The sequence below is a fragment of the Cynoglossus semilaevis genome, chromosome 8, assembly GCF_000523025.1.
Source record: "Cynoglossus semilaevis isolate Cse_v1.0 chromosome 8, Cse_v1.0, whole genome shotgun sequence".
NCBI lineage: Eukaryota > Metazoa > Chordata > Actinopteri > Pleuronectiformes > Cynoglossidae > Cynoglossus > Cynoglossus semilaevis.
The window spans coordinates 19,757,397-19,771,257 of NC_024314.1; the positions used below are offsets into that span (position 1 = coordinate 19,757,397).

General features: G+C 39.9%; 2 protein-coding genes across 2 annotated transcripts; one reads left to right on the plus strand and one right to left on the minus strand.

The window, feature by feature from the left end:
* The first annotated feature begins 448 nt into the window (after window positions 1–448).
* On the plus strand, window positions 449–4,154 carry guca1aa (guanylate cyclase activator 1Aa). The gene is made up of 4 exons (XM_008315596.2): window positions 449–1,544; window positions 2,406–2,555; window positions 2,641–2,734; window positions 3,547–4,154. Exons 1-4 carry the CDS (start codon window positions 1,347–1,349, stop codon window positions 3,672–3,674), a joined length of 570 nt encoding a protein of 189 aa, XP_008313818.1. The 5' UTR covers window positions 449–1,346; the 3' UTR covers window positions 3,675–4,154.
* Window positions 4,155–5,105: 951 nt separating this feature from the next.
* Window positions 5,106–12,309, minus strand: orc5 (origin recognition complex, subunit 5). The gene is made up of 13 exons (XM_025057135.1): window positions 11,880–12,309; window positions 11,278–11,370; window positions 10,441–10,626; window positions 10,263–10,337; window positions 9,043–9,154; window positions 8,484–8,720; window positions 8,065–8,155; window positions 7,896–7,951; window positions 6,972–7,084; window positions 6,512–6,559; window positions 6,321–6,431; window positions 5,636–5,748; window positions 5,106–5,440 (listed from the first exon to the last, which is right to left on the minus strand). The coding sequence occupies exons 1-13, from the start codon at window positions 11,991–11,993 to the stop codon at window positions 5,395–5,397; spliced, it is 1,395 nt and encodes a 464-aa protein (XP_024912903.1). The 5' UTR covers window positions 11,994–12,309; the 3' UTR covers window positions 5,106–5,394.
* Window positions 12,310–13,861: the final 1,552 nt, after the last annotated feature.

The window sequence follows — 13,861 nt, forward strand, 5'->3', positions numbered from 1 at the left end:
TGAATACTGTATGTACGTATATATGGTGCCATATTTTACATGAAATGTAACACTACATTGAAGGAACTGCATCATTGTAGCAACAAAATGTATTTTTATACATCTTTATTTTTCAAGTTTAACATGAAGACATGTTTTTTTGCATATACATCTACGTATATAAACAACAGGTTTTTATTTTTTAACTTTAATTTTATCAGCATTTATGAGTTTGTAGCATTTTTAGTATGCAGTTGAGCACTGACACATATATCTGAAGAATTATTTCATAGCTAATAGTAAAAAATCTAAATCATGATTTAGCATAAATAAAAAGTTTTTATGTTAATTTCAAAATTTGTGCTTATATGGTCTGTTGAACTACTGTGTTATTAAACAATGTCTCATGTAGTCTTGGATTTACTCTGTAGTGTCCAAATAAAATATATTTTTTTTATTCACAAAGGTCAATGTGCCTGTTTTAATCTATAGTTGAATGACACCTTGATGGTGGATAATTTCGAGTACCTGGCACTATCTGGGACATCAAAACACTAGACAGAGCAGAAAGAAAGGTCACGGAGAGACTAGATGGAGACCAGATGCAGATGGAGACAAGGTGAACTAGATGGAGACACCTGTCTCCAGACATGTCTGGATAAAGACACGTGACTGGAGGGACGTGTCTTGAAGGATAACAGCAAGATTGACAGAAAGGTTTTATCAGACACTGAGACCACCACATGGTTTGGGGACAGTCTGTCGGTAAGAGAGGTGAGAGATCCTCGCTGATAATGAGCACAAAGAACAGCTTGGAGATGAAGGTTGAGACGGTTTGGACTTGACCTCAGAAAAGTGGTGGTTTTCTAGGAAAGGCAGGAGGAAAAGCGTGAGAGCTCATGAAGGTGTAGGTAACCGTAACAGTAGAGGTATCCAACTGGATGAAGACATGGACACTAATTATGTCCTTTATTTGTTTTTGTCTGTCTCTAATCGCATTAACTGGACCCATCACTTCAGGTGCATGACTGTCTCTGCCACGTGAGGAATGAAATCCAGACTGACGGTCAGCACATATAACCTCAGTGGACGTCAGTGGACCACTCAACCTGTCCTATTAACAGCTCATTAATCCGATCACCTGCAGGTTTGACTGGATTACAGGCAGCGATTAGACCAAAGTAGGACACAATGGCCTCGACCCCAAACGCAGACACCTACAAGAAGACTTTTGTTCTGCTGCAGCTCGCGCCTTCAGTCCAGTTGTTGTGTGACTGGGAAGTGGAGCGGACCTCTGCTTCGCAGTAGACCAATTTTGGACTGACGGGTCGGTCTGCCGGCTGCAAGTTTTTCCAGATTTGAAGAAAATGGGAAATTCAACAGGAAGCACCATAGATGAACTGCAGGCGGTGGAGATGCACCTGTGGTACAAGAAGTTCATGACGGAGTGTCCCTCTGGGCAGCTCACCCTGCATGAGTTCAAGCAGTTCTTCGGGCTGCAGGGTCTGGACCCAGAGGCCAGCGCTTACATCGAGCAGATGTTCAGAACCTTTGATATGAACAAGGTGAGATCACGTACGTTTAGAACTTCAGTGCACTCTGGCTGTAGAATAAAAGGTGATTTAGCCTGCTTGTTGAGTTGATGAGTTTGTCCTTTGTTCAGACCTGACTTGATGAGTTGATGAGTTTGTCCTTTGTTCAGTAAACCTAAGTTTCATTGTTGGGTGTTGAAATCCATCAATGTTATTTTAGTGGTTCTGAAAAAAAAGATGATATTTCTGGTTACAATGTTACCATAAAAAAAACAAAACGGGGCAAAAAAATGAAATGTTATCAAACCAGTAAGGAACCAACATGTGTCGACACAATCTGGTTATACAGGACTTGACTGCAACTAATAATCATTTCCACATCATCAATTGTTGATGTTTGTCCAGAGAAAATGTTGGAAAATTAGACCATAGGTCCATCTTATCTGATGTATTTTCCCCTGAATTTTTAGTCAGTCAGAGTTATTAACACCAGCATCATCTCTGAAGCGTCTGGTTGAGGTCATGATCATTAACAGCAGAGTAGTGACATCTATAGACCAACTTCCTACATTCTTTCCATTAATTCTTTATCAGTGGGAAGATGTTGCTGATCTACATTCATTCTCCCCTTCAGCTGATGGCTGAGCTAATCTTTGTGCATGATTTAAACTGTGAGATTATCCCCAAGACAAGACTTTGATGTCTAGACTGATGCCTGTGTTCAGACACAGAAGATTCCTGGAATAATCCTCAGTCCTGCCACGTTTCTTTTTTACACACTGGAGCTGAGATAAGGAGGGCTTATTCTTCCCTGGAGTCTGAAACTTCAGATGAGAGCTCGATACATGGATGATTCAGGGTACTGTTCTGAAGGCTCGGTGGTTTCCCCTGCAGGACGGTTACATCGACTTCATGGAGTATGTGGCAGCCCTGAGCCTGGTGATGCGAGGGAAGATGGAGCACAAGCTGCGGTGGTATTTCAAACTGTACGATGTGGATGGAAATGGCTGCATTGACAGACACGAGCTCCTCAACATCATAAAGGTGCGTTCTGTCGTTCAAAGCACCAAAAACGGTGATCCCTCTGGATGTCGACAGTGACTCCATTTTGCGTTTTTTCTTCCTGCAGGCCATTCGTGCCATCAATGGAAATGAAAATGATGAAACTTCAGCAGAGGATTTCACCAACCGTGTGTTTGACAGGATTGACATAAATGGAGATGGTGAGTGGCAGGGATGAAATAGTTTGAATCCAGACTGTGATTGTGAAATGAAAGGAAGGTTTGAGGAAAAACATTTGCTGTTTGTCAAGAGGAGCTGCGGAAGCTCTGCTAAAGGCCTCCTGTAATTCTCAAGACTTCACTTCAGGACATTCAGTCAGTATGTCACAAGTGTCTTGTTAACACGGGGCCCTTTTTTTGGGACACATTTCAGACAGACAGCCAAAGCAGCAGCTGAAGGTCTGATAAGTGATTCATCAAATTTCAGAAAAAAAAAACACAAGAAAAAAGGAAGTCAGACATGAAAACAAGTACAGCACTTTATAACATTTTAAGAAAAATAACTTGAATCAGTATAAATTTGTGACATGAAAACAAGCACAGCACTTGAATCAGAAAACTTGAAAATAACTTGAATCAGTATAAATTTGTCCAAAGTTGCTTTGAATAGTCAAAGTGGTTAGCCAAAAAAACCCCAACTTTAATTTTTTTTTTTTTTACAAAAAATTAGCCAATGATAACTAAGAAAAACAACTATAGAAATATACTGTACTTAAAGAATAAATAAAATAAATACATCCTTTGAAAAGCCAAGAGAAAAGGCAACAAATTAGCATACATAAATATTATATAATAATAATAAAAAAAGAAGAAAAATAAAATCTGCTCCTACACGTCCCTAACTAAACGTATGTGCATCATGGACAGTAGGTGGAGCTCTAGCGTTTACCGTTTTGCCTTCTGGCAGAATACGGTTTCCAACTCCTAATGTAAGTTTTTATTTTTCATAAATCGTCTTTGTCTCCTACCTTTAGGAGAGCTCTCTCTGGAGGAGTTTGTGGCCGGAGCTCGGGGGGACAACGACTTCATGGAGGTGATGATAAAAAGCCTGGATCTGAGTCACATCATGGCCGTGATCCACAACAGGAGACAGAGCGTTTGAGTCCCAACTATCCTTCATTTCTGACTCCTGATCTGACCCCAGGACCTCGGTGTGTCGGCCTGGGATACGACGGTCGTTTATAGGCAGAGATTTCTATTAAGATTGAGGACACTGTAGTTTCACATGACCATGGTATATATTTTTTTAAAATTCATATCTGAAAAACTAAACTGAAAACAACAAAGTGAAGCACTTTAAATCCATCTGGATGACTCAGTCAACTTTGCCTACCAGCCTTTGTCCTTGTCTAATGATGTTGAGATTATTTAGGCCTCATCAGTGTAAGAGATGATCCCCTACGGCCACTTTGTCTCCCAGACACCTGCGAGGAACATCTGAGGGAGAGACAGAGGTAGAGTGACTATCACAAACAACACCAGTGACTTCAACAATTAACTGTTTTATTATTTTAATCCCTTTATTCTGAATCTGCATCACATTACTCACCCCTTCTTACCCACAGTGACCTGTGCAACATGAGGCAGCACACGTTGAAAAGGAGACTGAAAATAAAAATACACAATATTTATTCTACATTTTATTTTGTATCCTTTTTGTAAATGTTTGTAATAAAATAAAACGAGGCAAGAAGCCAACTCCTGACTTGTGGTTTTGTAAAAAGTGGACAGTGTGTGTGTGTGTGCTTCTACGGCTGAGTGATTTGTTTCCTATTTAGCATAAATAAAAATGCAGACGTAGATGATATTTGTGTTTGCGAGCCGTGCAGGACTGGTGCCTTCTGTCAGATGGAAATGTTCTCTCTGCCTCTTTCTACAATAGATTGAAACATTTAAAAGATCGTGTTTGTTTAACATGTTTGTTTAACATGTCTGCATGTAAAATATGCAAGAACATTTTCGTTAATGTTGAAAGAGCACTCACTTCTCTCCCCTGCAGGGGAGCTGCAAACACATTACTATATGTAATTATTTGCCATTAACTCGGTTTGAACTTACAGTTGTCCAAGTTTTCGGCTCCAAGATTTCCTACTGAGCTGATACAGAATGAGCATCACATTAAAGCCACCATTAAATACATATATATTTAATTCTTGCTTAAATAACAATACTAGTATGTTGATTGGGTAATAAAAAAATGGGGAAAGACAGTATTAAATATGCCAAATGCTTGTTTGTTTCTCAACCTAGCTAACCGGCTAACTTCATTTTCTAGCTTTCCAAAAGGCTGGAAAAATGTGAAATATTTTTCCCCTTCTACATAGAAATGCTACTGCTGACTTCACTTCCCTTTTACAGCATAAATACACATTAGGTAAACAACATTCTCCCTCAGAGCAAGGTCAATGATTCACTTACCTGGTGATCACTTCACGTCAGATGAAAATAATACAAAGTGAATACATTTAGCTTTTAGCACTGCGTGATAAATGAGGACCCGTGAAGGTCGACTGCCATCATAATACTACAGAGTTTTGTTTTGTTTTTATTTATGTAGCTAAACTTTGCTGTTCTTCATTTACTACAAATTGAGGGCTATGCATAGCATGAATAAATAGTAACTAGCTAATTTACACAAATAGACAAAAGAGTGTTCATTTATTACAAAAGCATAAATTTAATGTAGTTTAACCAAACAAACAAAAAACATCCTAACAAACTGTGGCAGACATGTTTAAGTGCACTCCTCTTCCCATTTCTTTTTTCCAATAAATCTGTCTTCTCTTCTCCATCTTGATGTTGTCACTTCACACACTCCATGGTCACAGGAAGTCATACAAATACTTGACAATTTCAAAGTTCACAGTCCTGGAGGAAAAAAAGATAAAATCAAGGAGCAAATTCTCAGTTTTCAGAGTCTGACGTTATGTCCAAAAATAGAAGACTGTATATCTGAGTTGGACACAGTTATCTCGGTGCTAACAATTACTGCAAAGACAAAACACTAGGAATAGTAAAATAACAATAATATTATCTATTGAAGTAACAGACATGGTCACACACCTGGAAATGGCACAGATGAAGTCCAGAGAAACAGCACATTTGTACTTTGGGGCATCGAGCTGGTCGTCGTGACTGACCTGAGTCAACAGTTGTAAAGTCACTAAAGAGGAGATCTAGAGGTGTGACAGAGAGGGAGAGGGAAACCAAAACACTGTCAGTTTCCTAACGTGAATGCAGATTAGAAAAAATATCCCCATGGTGCCTTGGTCTGACCTACATTTTCTAAAACCATTTTATGCTCAGGGTCATAAATGTACCCAATACTTAATACCCTTTTTACTGCATGAATTTCATTCAGTTTTCCTCCTTTTTCAAGTTTAGTTTAAAGGATTTTTGCAAAGCTTCGTCGTGATGGTTTTATAATTTTTTGAGGGAACTCTTCAAAATCATTTTCTTACCATAAAACCTAAAATTTATGAGCATTTGGTGAAAAAAATTAAATCTGCCTATCAGACTTGACAGACCATAAAGTATGACGAAATAACCAAGGACTGATTTGAATGCACTTGATGATGACGAATAAGTTAACAAATAACATCTTTTTTTTTAACAATTGTGCATTGTGCAGAAATCTTCATTTATTAGCAAAATGCAAACATTTCATAATTTCAGTCAAGACAGTTTTTTATTAGCAAAATGCAAAAATTTCATAATTTCAGTCAAGACAGTTTTTCAAGACTCTTACCTGGGAGAAGATACTGGCGGTGGGGGCGACTCTACTGTCCACTACACTGTAGAAAATGGCCAACAGACGGTCCAGAGGAAAGGGTTTGGGCCCCAGTAGGTGGTTACTCGTCTGAATCATGATGACATTTACATTATTTTTGCAAGCTAGCATGAATTAAGGTGAGAATTAAGTAATTTTCATATATTTACCTTTTCGTTTTTCTTCAAGAAGTTTGTTTTTTTTATCTTGCCATGATGCTGTTGGAATAAAAGACAAGAATAACCTTATTTACTTTTACAGTAAACAGCTTGAAGACCAATTGGTTCATCTCACCTACTGCATTTCGTACAGTGTTCCTACTTTAACTGATCAAGCTAATCAAAATCAATACAACTCACAGTGAGTGATCGTCCTCCTCTAACATTACACCATTTGTCCCACTGCGACAACGACCGAATATTAATTTATTCCAAAGAGACAGCATAATATTCCAGAAGATAAATACTGACTGACACAGTTGTCGCTTGCACCGTGTGCAATCAGAATTCACGTATCACTTATGAAAACGAGACGATAGAGCAGTTTGACAGAGGACGTTTGTCACGGCATATCTTCCATCACTCTTGGTTATTTACATAAAAAAAAAAAAAAAATAAAAAACGGTCCAACCTTGAGGAAGAAGCGCCTGTCTGTGCGGGCTGGGTTGTACGAGGCCAAGTAGGCAGCGACCAGCAGGAACTTTGAGTAATACGGAAGTTCAACGTGGGTGTGAGCGGATAAACCTGAGGGAAGACAGAACGAAGTCAAAGCAACCAGTATTATTATGTTGGCTAATACAGTATAGTATATTTGTGTATACAGTACATATACATGTTTCTGCATTTTTTTAAAGTGCTTTAAAAAAATGTAAAATGAGTTTCATAAACTATGTATTGCAAATGGGCTAAGGCCTGTGGTTTCCAAAATGGGGGGCGCAGCCCCAAGAAGTGGTGGTACTATTGTAGAGAGAGAGAGAGCAGCATGAAAAACTCAATTTTATTTCATGTCTTCTTTATTTGTCCCACAGTGGAGAGATGTCACTGATTTGTAATTTCATCACAGATGTGGGAATCTGTAGACGCAAAAGATTTACATTTCTGTTGTGTATTTAAAAATGTGGGCATCATTTTGGGGCACCCAGCATTTGGACAATTCCTGGTCACCAAAAATTATTTTATTTCTTGTTCCTGCACGGAAAACAACACATTAAATGTCTTGAGAGCGCCATCTGCAGGCCATGTTTATAAACTTTAAACCATTTACTGATATGTTGCTTTTTCTTTACCATAAACTCTAAAGAGAGCTGAGGATTAAAAATACTGCACAGATGCTACTGAAAAAGATAAGTTTAGTTTGACACTGGTGTTCACACCATTTATGCAAACTAGTATCACAAACCAGTGAGATTAAACTTTGCTTTTCAAATGATGCTTTTTCCACCAGTGAACCTAATAATTAGCAGTCTCACGACAGCACATCACAGCTGAGCATCTGCTTCTCAGTCACATGACGTCAGTGATGAAAGTGATGATCATGCGTCGGGTGAGTTGTTACCTCTCAAAGCTCCAGCTTCCTTCTCTTCCATTTGCTGCATCTGCTCCCACTGAACACTGGGGGGGAAAAACAGAGGAAACAACGACAATGACGACGAGGACAACAGCCGCAACACAAATAAGACAAAAGCAATTGGTCGTCAGGTCGACACTGACGTAGTTGGACAAACCTGGAGACTTCTCTGAGATAAACCGTCTGCATGGCCTTTTTCAAATGAGGCTCGATGTTTCTCCACAGCTTGTGTGTGTCGGTCTCTTTCACTGAAAACACAAAACAATGCAGTCACAATCAGAATGCAGTCACTTCAGAAAAGCACAGTATAGGCAGCAACCCATCAGGCCAGCCGTGCAGTCTTTGCTCTGTCTTAAAGAACTACATTATTTTTTTTATATTCAAATATATACAACTAAAACAAAAGAGAATCCAGAAGAGGTTTTCTCCCCATCAATATTTATGTCGGCCATATTTCTGAATCCAATTTCACTTCCAGTGAATCTGTGACTCATAACTTTTCACCATTGACTAATAGCCGACAGTGTTGACCTTTGTGGGAACAAAGAGCTGAGAGTCCAGAATGAAGGAAGCTACGGAGTGTAAAATCTTCTGTGTGTGTGTGTGTGTGTTGTGTAAAATCTTCACTATGTTGAGAATGTGTGTGTCTCTGTCTGCCTGTGTGTGTGTGTGTGTGTCTGACCAGATGGCGAAGCTCTCTCAGGTCCCGACACACTGTGTAGAAGACTCCCAGCAGTATGTTGATGTAGGAGGAGTAGAAATCATCTGAATATTTTGGATGACTGTCCTGTGACAAGATCTGATGCAAATCACCTGAAACACACACACACACGTACGCGTACAAGCCCACACGCACACACATGCACACACAGAATGCACATGTATATTTAGCAGAAGTGTTTTTTACAAGATCACAAAGTAGTTTGTCTTCAACTCTGCGTGAGATTCTCACTTCACATTCACAGCGTCAGTGTTCAAACTTATACAGTGGTGATTTATGCTGCTCAACACTCACTGCCTGCAGTGTGAGAACAAAGTCACAGGTACAGTGTCACATCACACTCTGGCTGTGCTGCCTCAACTTTGCATGATAGTGTGTGTGTGTGTGTGTGTGTCAAAGAGAAGGTGATGACACCTTTACTGTAGTCTGGAAAATGGAGCAGCAGTGGCTCGAAACAGCCTGTGTTTGGTCTGAACTTGTCCCAGGAGATTTCACTGAGCAGGATGACGCTGACGTTGTCCTCCACCTGAGGAACAAACGGACAGAGAAGTTTGACGAGTTCAAGACCGAGACAGAAACACCACAGCAGGATGTGAGCTCTTCATCCTGGCTCTGAGCATTGTTGCCTGACGAGGGGGAGGTGGGAGAGCGACTGGTGTCCCCAGTTGGACAGATGGTCTTCATGTGTGGAGGTTGTGCATCCTCACAGTGTGACTGGGAATCTGAGCTTTTAACATTTCATCCCACAGAGAAGAATGTGGAGACGGGTGTTCAGGATCAATGGTTACATTTTAAATTGAAAGGGTTTTTAAAAGTGAGTTTGTCTGTGTATGTGGAGCAGCTGTCCAGCAGGGGTGGGAGAAATGATCTTGTTTTTTGGATGTGGGGTGAATGTCTCTTGATGTATTACGTTAACTTTTTTTTCTTGAAAACCCTACTACTATATCAATTCAAATTATTTATTATTAGAAATGTCTAATATAAGCATATTATATCTGTAAAAATCGTTAACTTTTTTTTCTTGAAAACCCTATAACGCAATGCCAGGGTTTTGCCAAATGATGTTTGCCCTAAAAATTGTTTTGGGGAAAAACGGCTGTATATTACAGTGAAAGTCACTAGATGGCAGCATTGCAGCTCATTTACCTAATCTCATACTCATACAGTGGATTGTACAGATACATATATAAATATTTCCAGGCCTGTATTGGTTGATATCGGGATCGGAAATTAAATGTTTGGACAATATCAGCATATTGGATAACAACAAAAAGTTAAAATTGGACATCACTATTTATTATTGTTTTTTTTTTAAGCATTGGGTGATCAGAGTGGAGTATGAAGCTGAAATTTAGAAAGAGAAAACTTATTTAGCCTTTTCACTCAACATGTACAGGAAAATGTGGGTTGCAATTATCACCTCCAACTCCTGCGTGTGTTAGGACTTAAGGGCAAAGACATTATAAAGGCTGAATCCACTTAACACCCACAATGCACCAGGGACCAGTCAGATTTTACAAATTAAAATTAATCACCGACAGTGGAGAACAGAAATTGGACTTAAGGAGGACATAATCTTTATAAATTATTATTATTTCATCCAAAAACACCTCACTTGATCAATAATTTCTCACCAGCTCCTGAAGCCGCAGCAGAGCAGGCAGGAGATTGGCATCAGCATCTCTCAGAAGCTCAGCTTTTTCCATGACCTTAAGACACACATGCAAGAAAATAGTCAACAAGTGAGTCACTGGCATTTGTCAACGGACATGGATTTGACTATTTCTGATGTCAGTCTGTAGTTTTTTTTACAATGTATCTGGTCTGAGTGGCAGGAGCCTGAAGGCACTGCTGTCTGTAGATGCGTACGAAGTCAGACAACGATGGAGAGCGAGGGAGAAGCGATGAAGCCTCGCTGCCGAAAAAGGAGAAGAGCACAAGTTCGAAGAGCAACGAACTGGAGACGCATTCCACACAGCTGATAATGGCATGAGGCAGCTGCAAGAGAGGAGGAGGAATTGTTATTGGAGAGCTGAAGAGTTGAACAAAACGGAGCAAAGCACTACTCCTTAGCTAACTGCCAGCTACTTCAGTTATTTTTGAGACAACTTAGCTTTTCTTTTTCTATTTTTCTTTTTTGGTCAAACTGCAACTATATCAGTCCTTACAGATGAAACATTCATGATAAAACAAACAAAACTAAAATGTTATGTATGTTTTATTTAAATATAACATATATTCAACACCGCTTAATATATACTGGATATTACATTGACAGCAGCCTAATGGTTAACTGTTTATACAGCTGAGCTGTATGTATGCACCAAATGACAGATGCAGGAGAATGTGATGTGTGCACAGATATTGGTGATTGATAAGAATTAACTCTTGTGTAAGATGTTTAAAAAAAAAAAGTCAAAGTCTTACATCCTAAACACCGGCAGACATTCGATTGATTCATTGTTTGTCACCTCTGTTATCTGTCTGCGGTGCAGAGAAAAGATAACTGTACTGTGAAAGTCAATTCATTTCTCATTTTGAAAGCACTACTGCAACCTTGCAGGTTGTGCAGACACTGCAAATAAACATGTAGCATCATTTAAATGTGCTGGATGTAACTGAATCTGACTGCAAACATTTGTCTCTCACCTCCAGCTCCTTCAGCATAACGTGCATCACATGACTTTTCCCTGAGGCTTGATGGCCGTAGATGAAGATGGAAGGGTAACAGTACTGCTGGGGCTGAAAAAAGGAGAGTACATCACATTATTCAAAGACCTTAGTAACCAGATTATTATTTACTGTATCTCTAACATCTGTATTTTCATGAATAAATATTTAAATAATTTACCAATTTAGAAAACTCATCACTTTATTACAACTAAAGTTATTCCCTCCTAAAAAAATACTGTTAATATTGTTAAACTTAGCCATTAAAACCTAAATTTACTTCATGACTTTAAAGAAAAACAATAAACCACTTAATTAACTTTAAAATTTAAATATATATAGTTTTAGGCATGACAAATACCCTTAACATTGGTTCTCAAACTATGGTACCTGTACAACTGGTGGTACTAGTGCTTACTTTAATGGAGTCAAAGAATACATTCTTTATTTAGTATTCTGTGTTTAGCTAGACTTGGTGGAGACGTGGTGGTATATTAAAATGTGTGTAATGCATGTGGTCCTAAGAGAGACAACAGGAAAGACGAAAGGAGAGGCAGGAAGACCAGGACCAAAGTAAGTACCTGTCCCATCAGAGACAACAGAAGTCCAGCCTGGTCCTCTCTGCAGAGCAGCTGCTCTGCCACCATCTGCAGCTTCTCTTCGTCATATCCTGGTTGCTCTAGCAGTGAAGTCATTCCAATATTCCTTTACAAACGAACGTAAAACAGAGTCCTTCACGTCGTAAACAGCCTCAAATACTGCGGCAACAGGGCCAGTGTTAAACCGGCTTTAGCTTCAGCGGCTCTTTCCACAACAGGAGACGAACGGCTGCAAAACAATGTCGACAAAGCACGAAGACAGTGTCGTGAACTGTCACTCGTCCATAGAGATAAGAAATATGAAAACACTGCGCTTCAAAAACAAATACGAGTTAAAGACCAACTCAGAGTCAGCGAGACATGTCGATACTGAAATGCATGACAATTTCGCGCGCCATTGAGCTACGTCAAATGACGCGCTATCATTCTAGCCAACCAGGAATCGGGAGAGGTTTCTGGGTAATGTAGTTTAATGAAACTATTTTTTTAAATAAAGAAAACACAAGTAACAAGCTTTTAAAGAGAAATTTTAACCGACAAATCTTTGACTATATGATGGATGGTTTATGAACGAATACTTCTATAGAAACATGTCGAATACGTGTAACCTTTGTACGTTGAAATTTTAACCGACACACGTTTGACTATATGATGGATGGTTTAGGAACGAATACGTCTATAGAAACATGTCGAATACGTGTAAACTGAGCTGAATTAAGTTTGATGTTGAAAACTCAGAGACAAGCAGATTATTGGTTGGTTTGACTTACTATTTATTTGGTACATTAGGGTGGACTGACTCATTATTTACTTTATTATTATTTAATTAAGTCCAGGGTTGAATATAGTTTATTAAATTCTTATATTACATGATATTTTTGCCCTTAACTTGAATAAAATCCCAGATTAAATGACACATCAGTATGAACGCAGTGCCTTAGTCAAGATGGGCCACGTTTGTTTTATGCTTACGTAGGTCTAATGTCCTAATCCTAATTATGTATTTTGCGAGTCGATTTTTTATATATATATATATATAATTGTAAACGAATGTATGCAGTGACTGTCATATAGAGAATTCATTATTTTCCATCATTAAACGTACACTTGGCTGCGGGAATGCTGAGTTTGTACAAACACGGGGATTATTACATTTTACAACCCGCCTGTTTAGGATGTGGCCGGGTTAATGATGACCACGTCAGGCCGGGATTAAGGGATGTGGGCTGGACTTGTAATATCCACCACGGATCTCCTCCAGCTCTAACTCAATAGGAGCTCAGCTGCTGCTGCTGCTGCTGCTGCTGCTGTCGAGCTCAGACCATTCAACCACATCACACACGCTGATTCACACAGGACGAGCGGCTGCGTCCGGATAATAACCACAGTAATTCTAACACCCCGCGGCAGTGGCATAATTAGAGAGGAAACGGACAATTTGTGTAAATAACCACGGGAACAAATGCGGGATAAAAGCACCGGCTTCTGCTGGATGGACGGACGGATGCTGGCTGAAGCTCCGGGAGCGCGTCTACCCATCTCTGCAGAGTGATGAGTAGAACGAGAGGAGGATGGAGACAGAAGCTTTCCCATCCAGGACGTGGACACCAGTGACGGGTTTTTAAAACAAAAACAAAATCAAGAAGAAGAAGTTGTTGTGCTCGTGCAGCTTGGAGCAGGAGCGCCTCCTTCGTTCTCCGATCAGCTGCGGCTGATGTTTCCTGCCTGAGGAGAAGTGATCCAGTGGTGCACCGCGAACACTCCTGCGTTCATCCACCAACATACACATGTACATGATGGTCCCCGGGGCCCCCGCAGCCACCGCCGCCGCCACCACCATGCTGCCCGCGTCGGAGGCTGCAAAGATCTACCAGACCAACTACGTGCGCAACTCCCGCGCCATCGGCGTCCTGTGGGCCATCTTCACCATCCTCTTCGCCATCGCCAACGAGGTCTGCTTCATC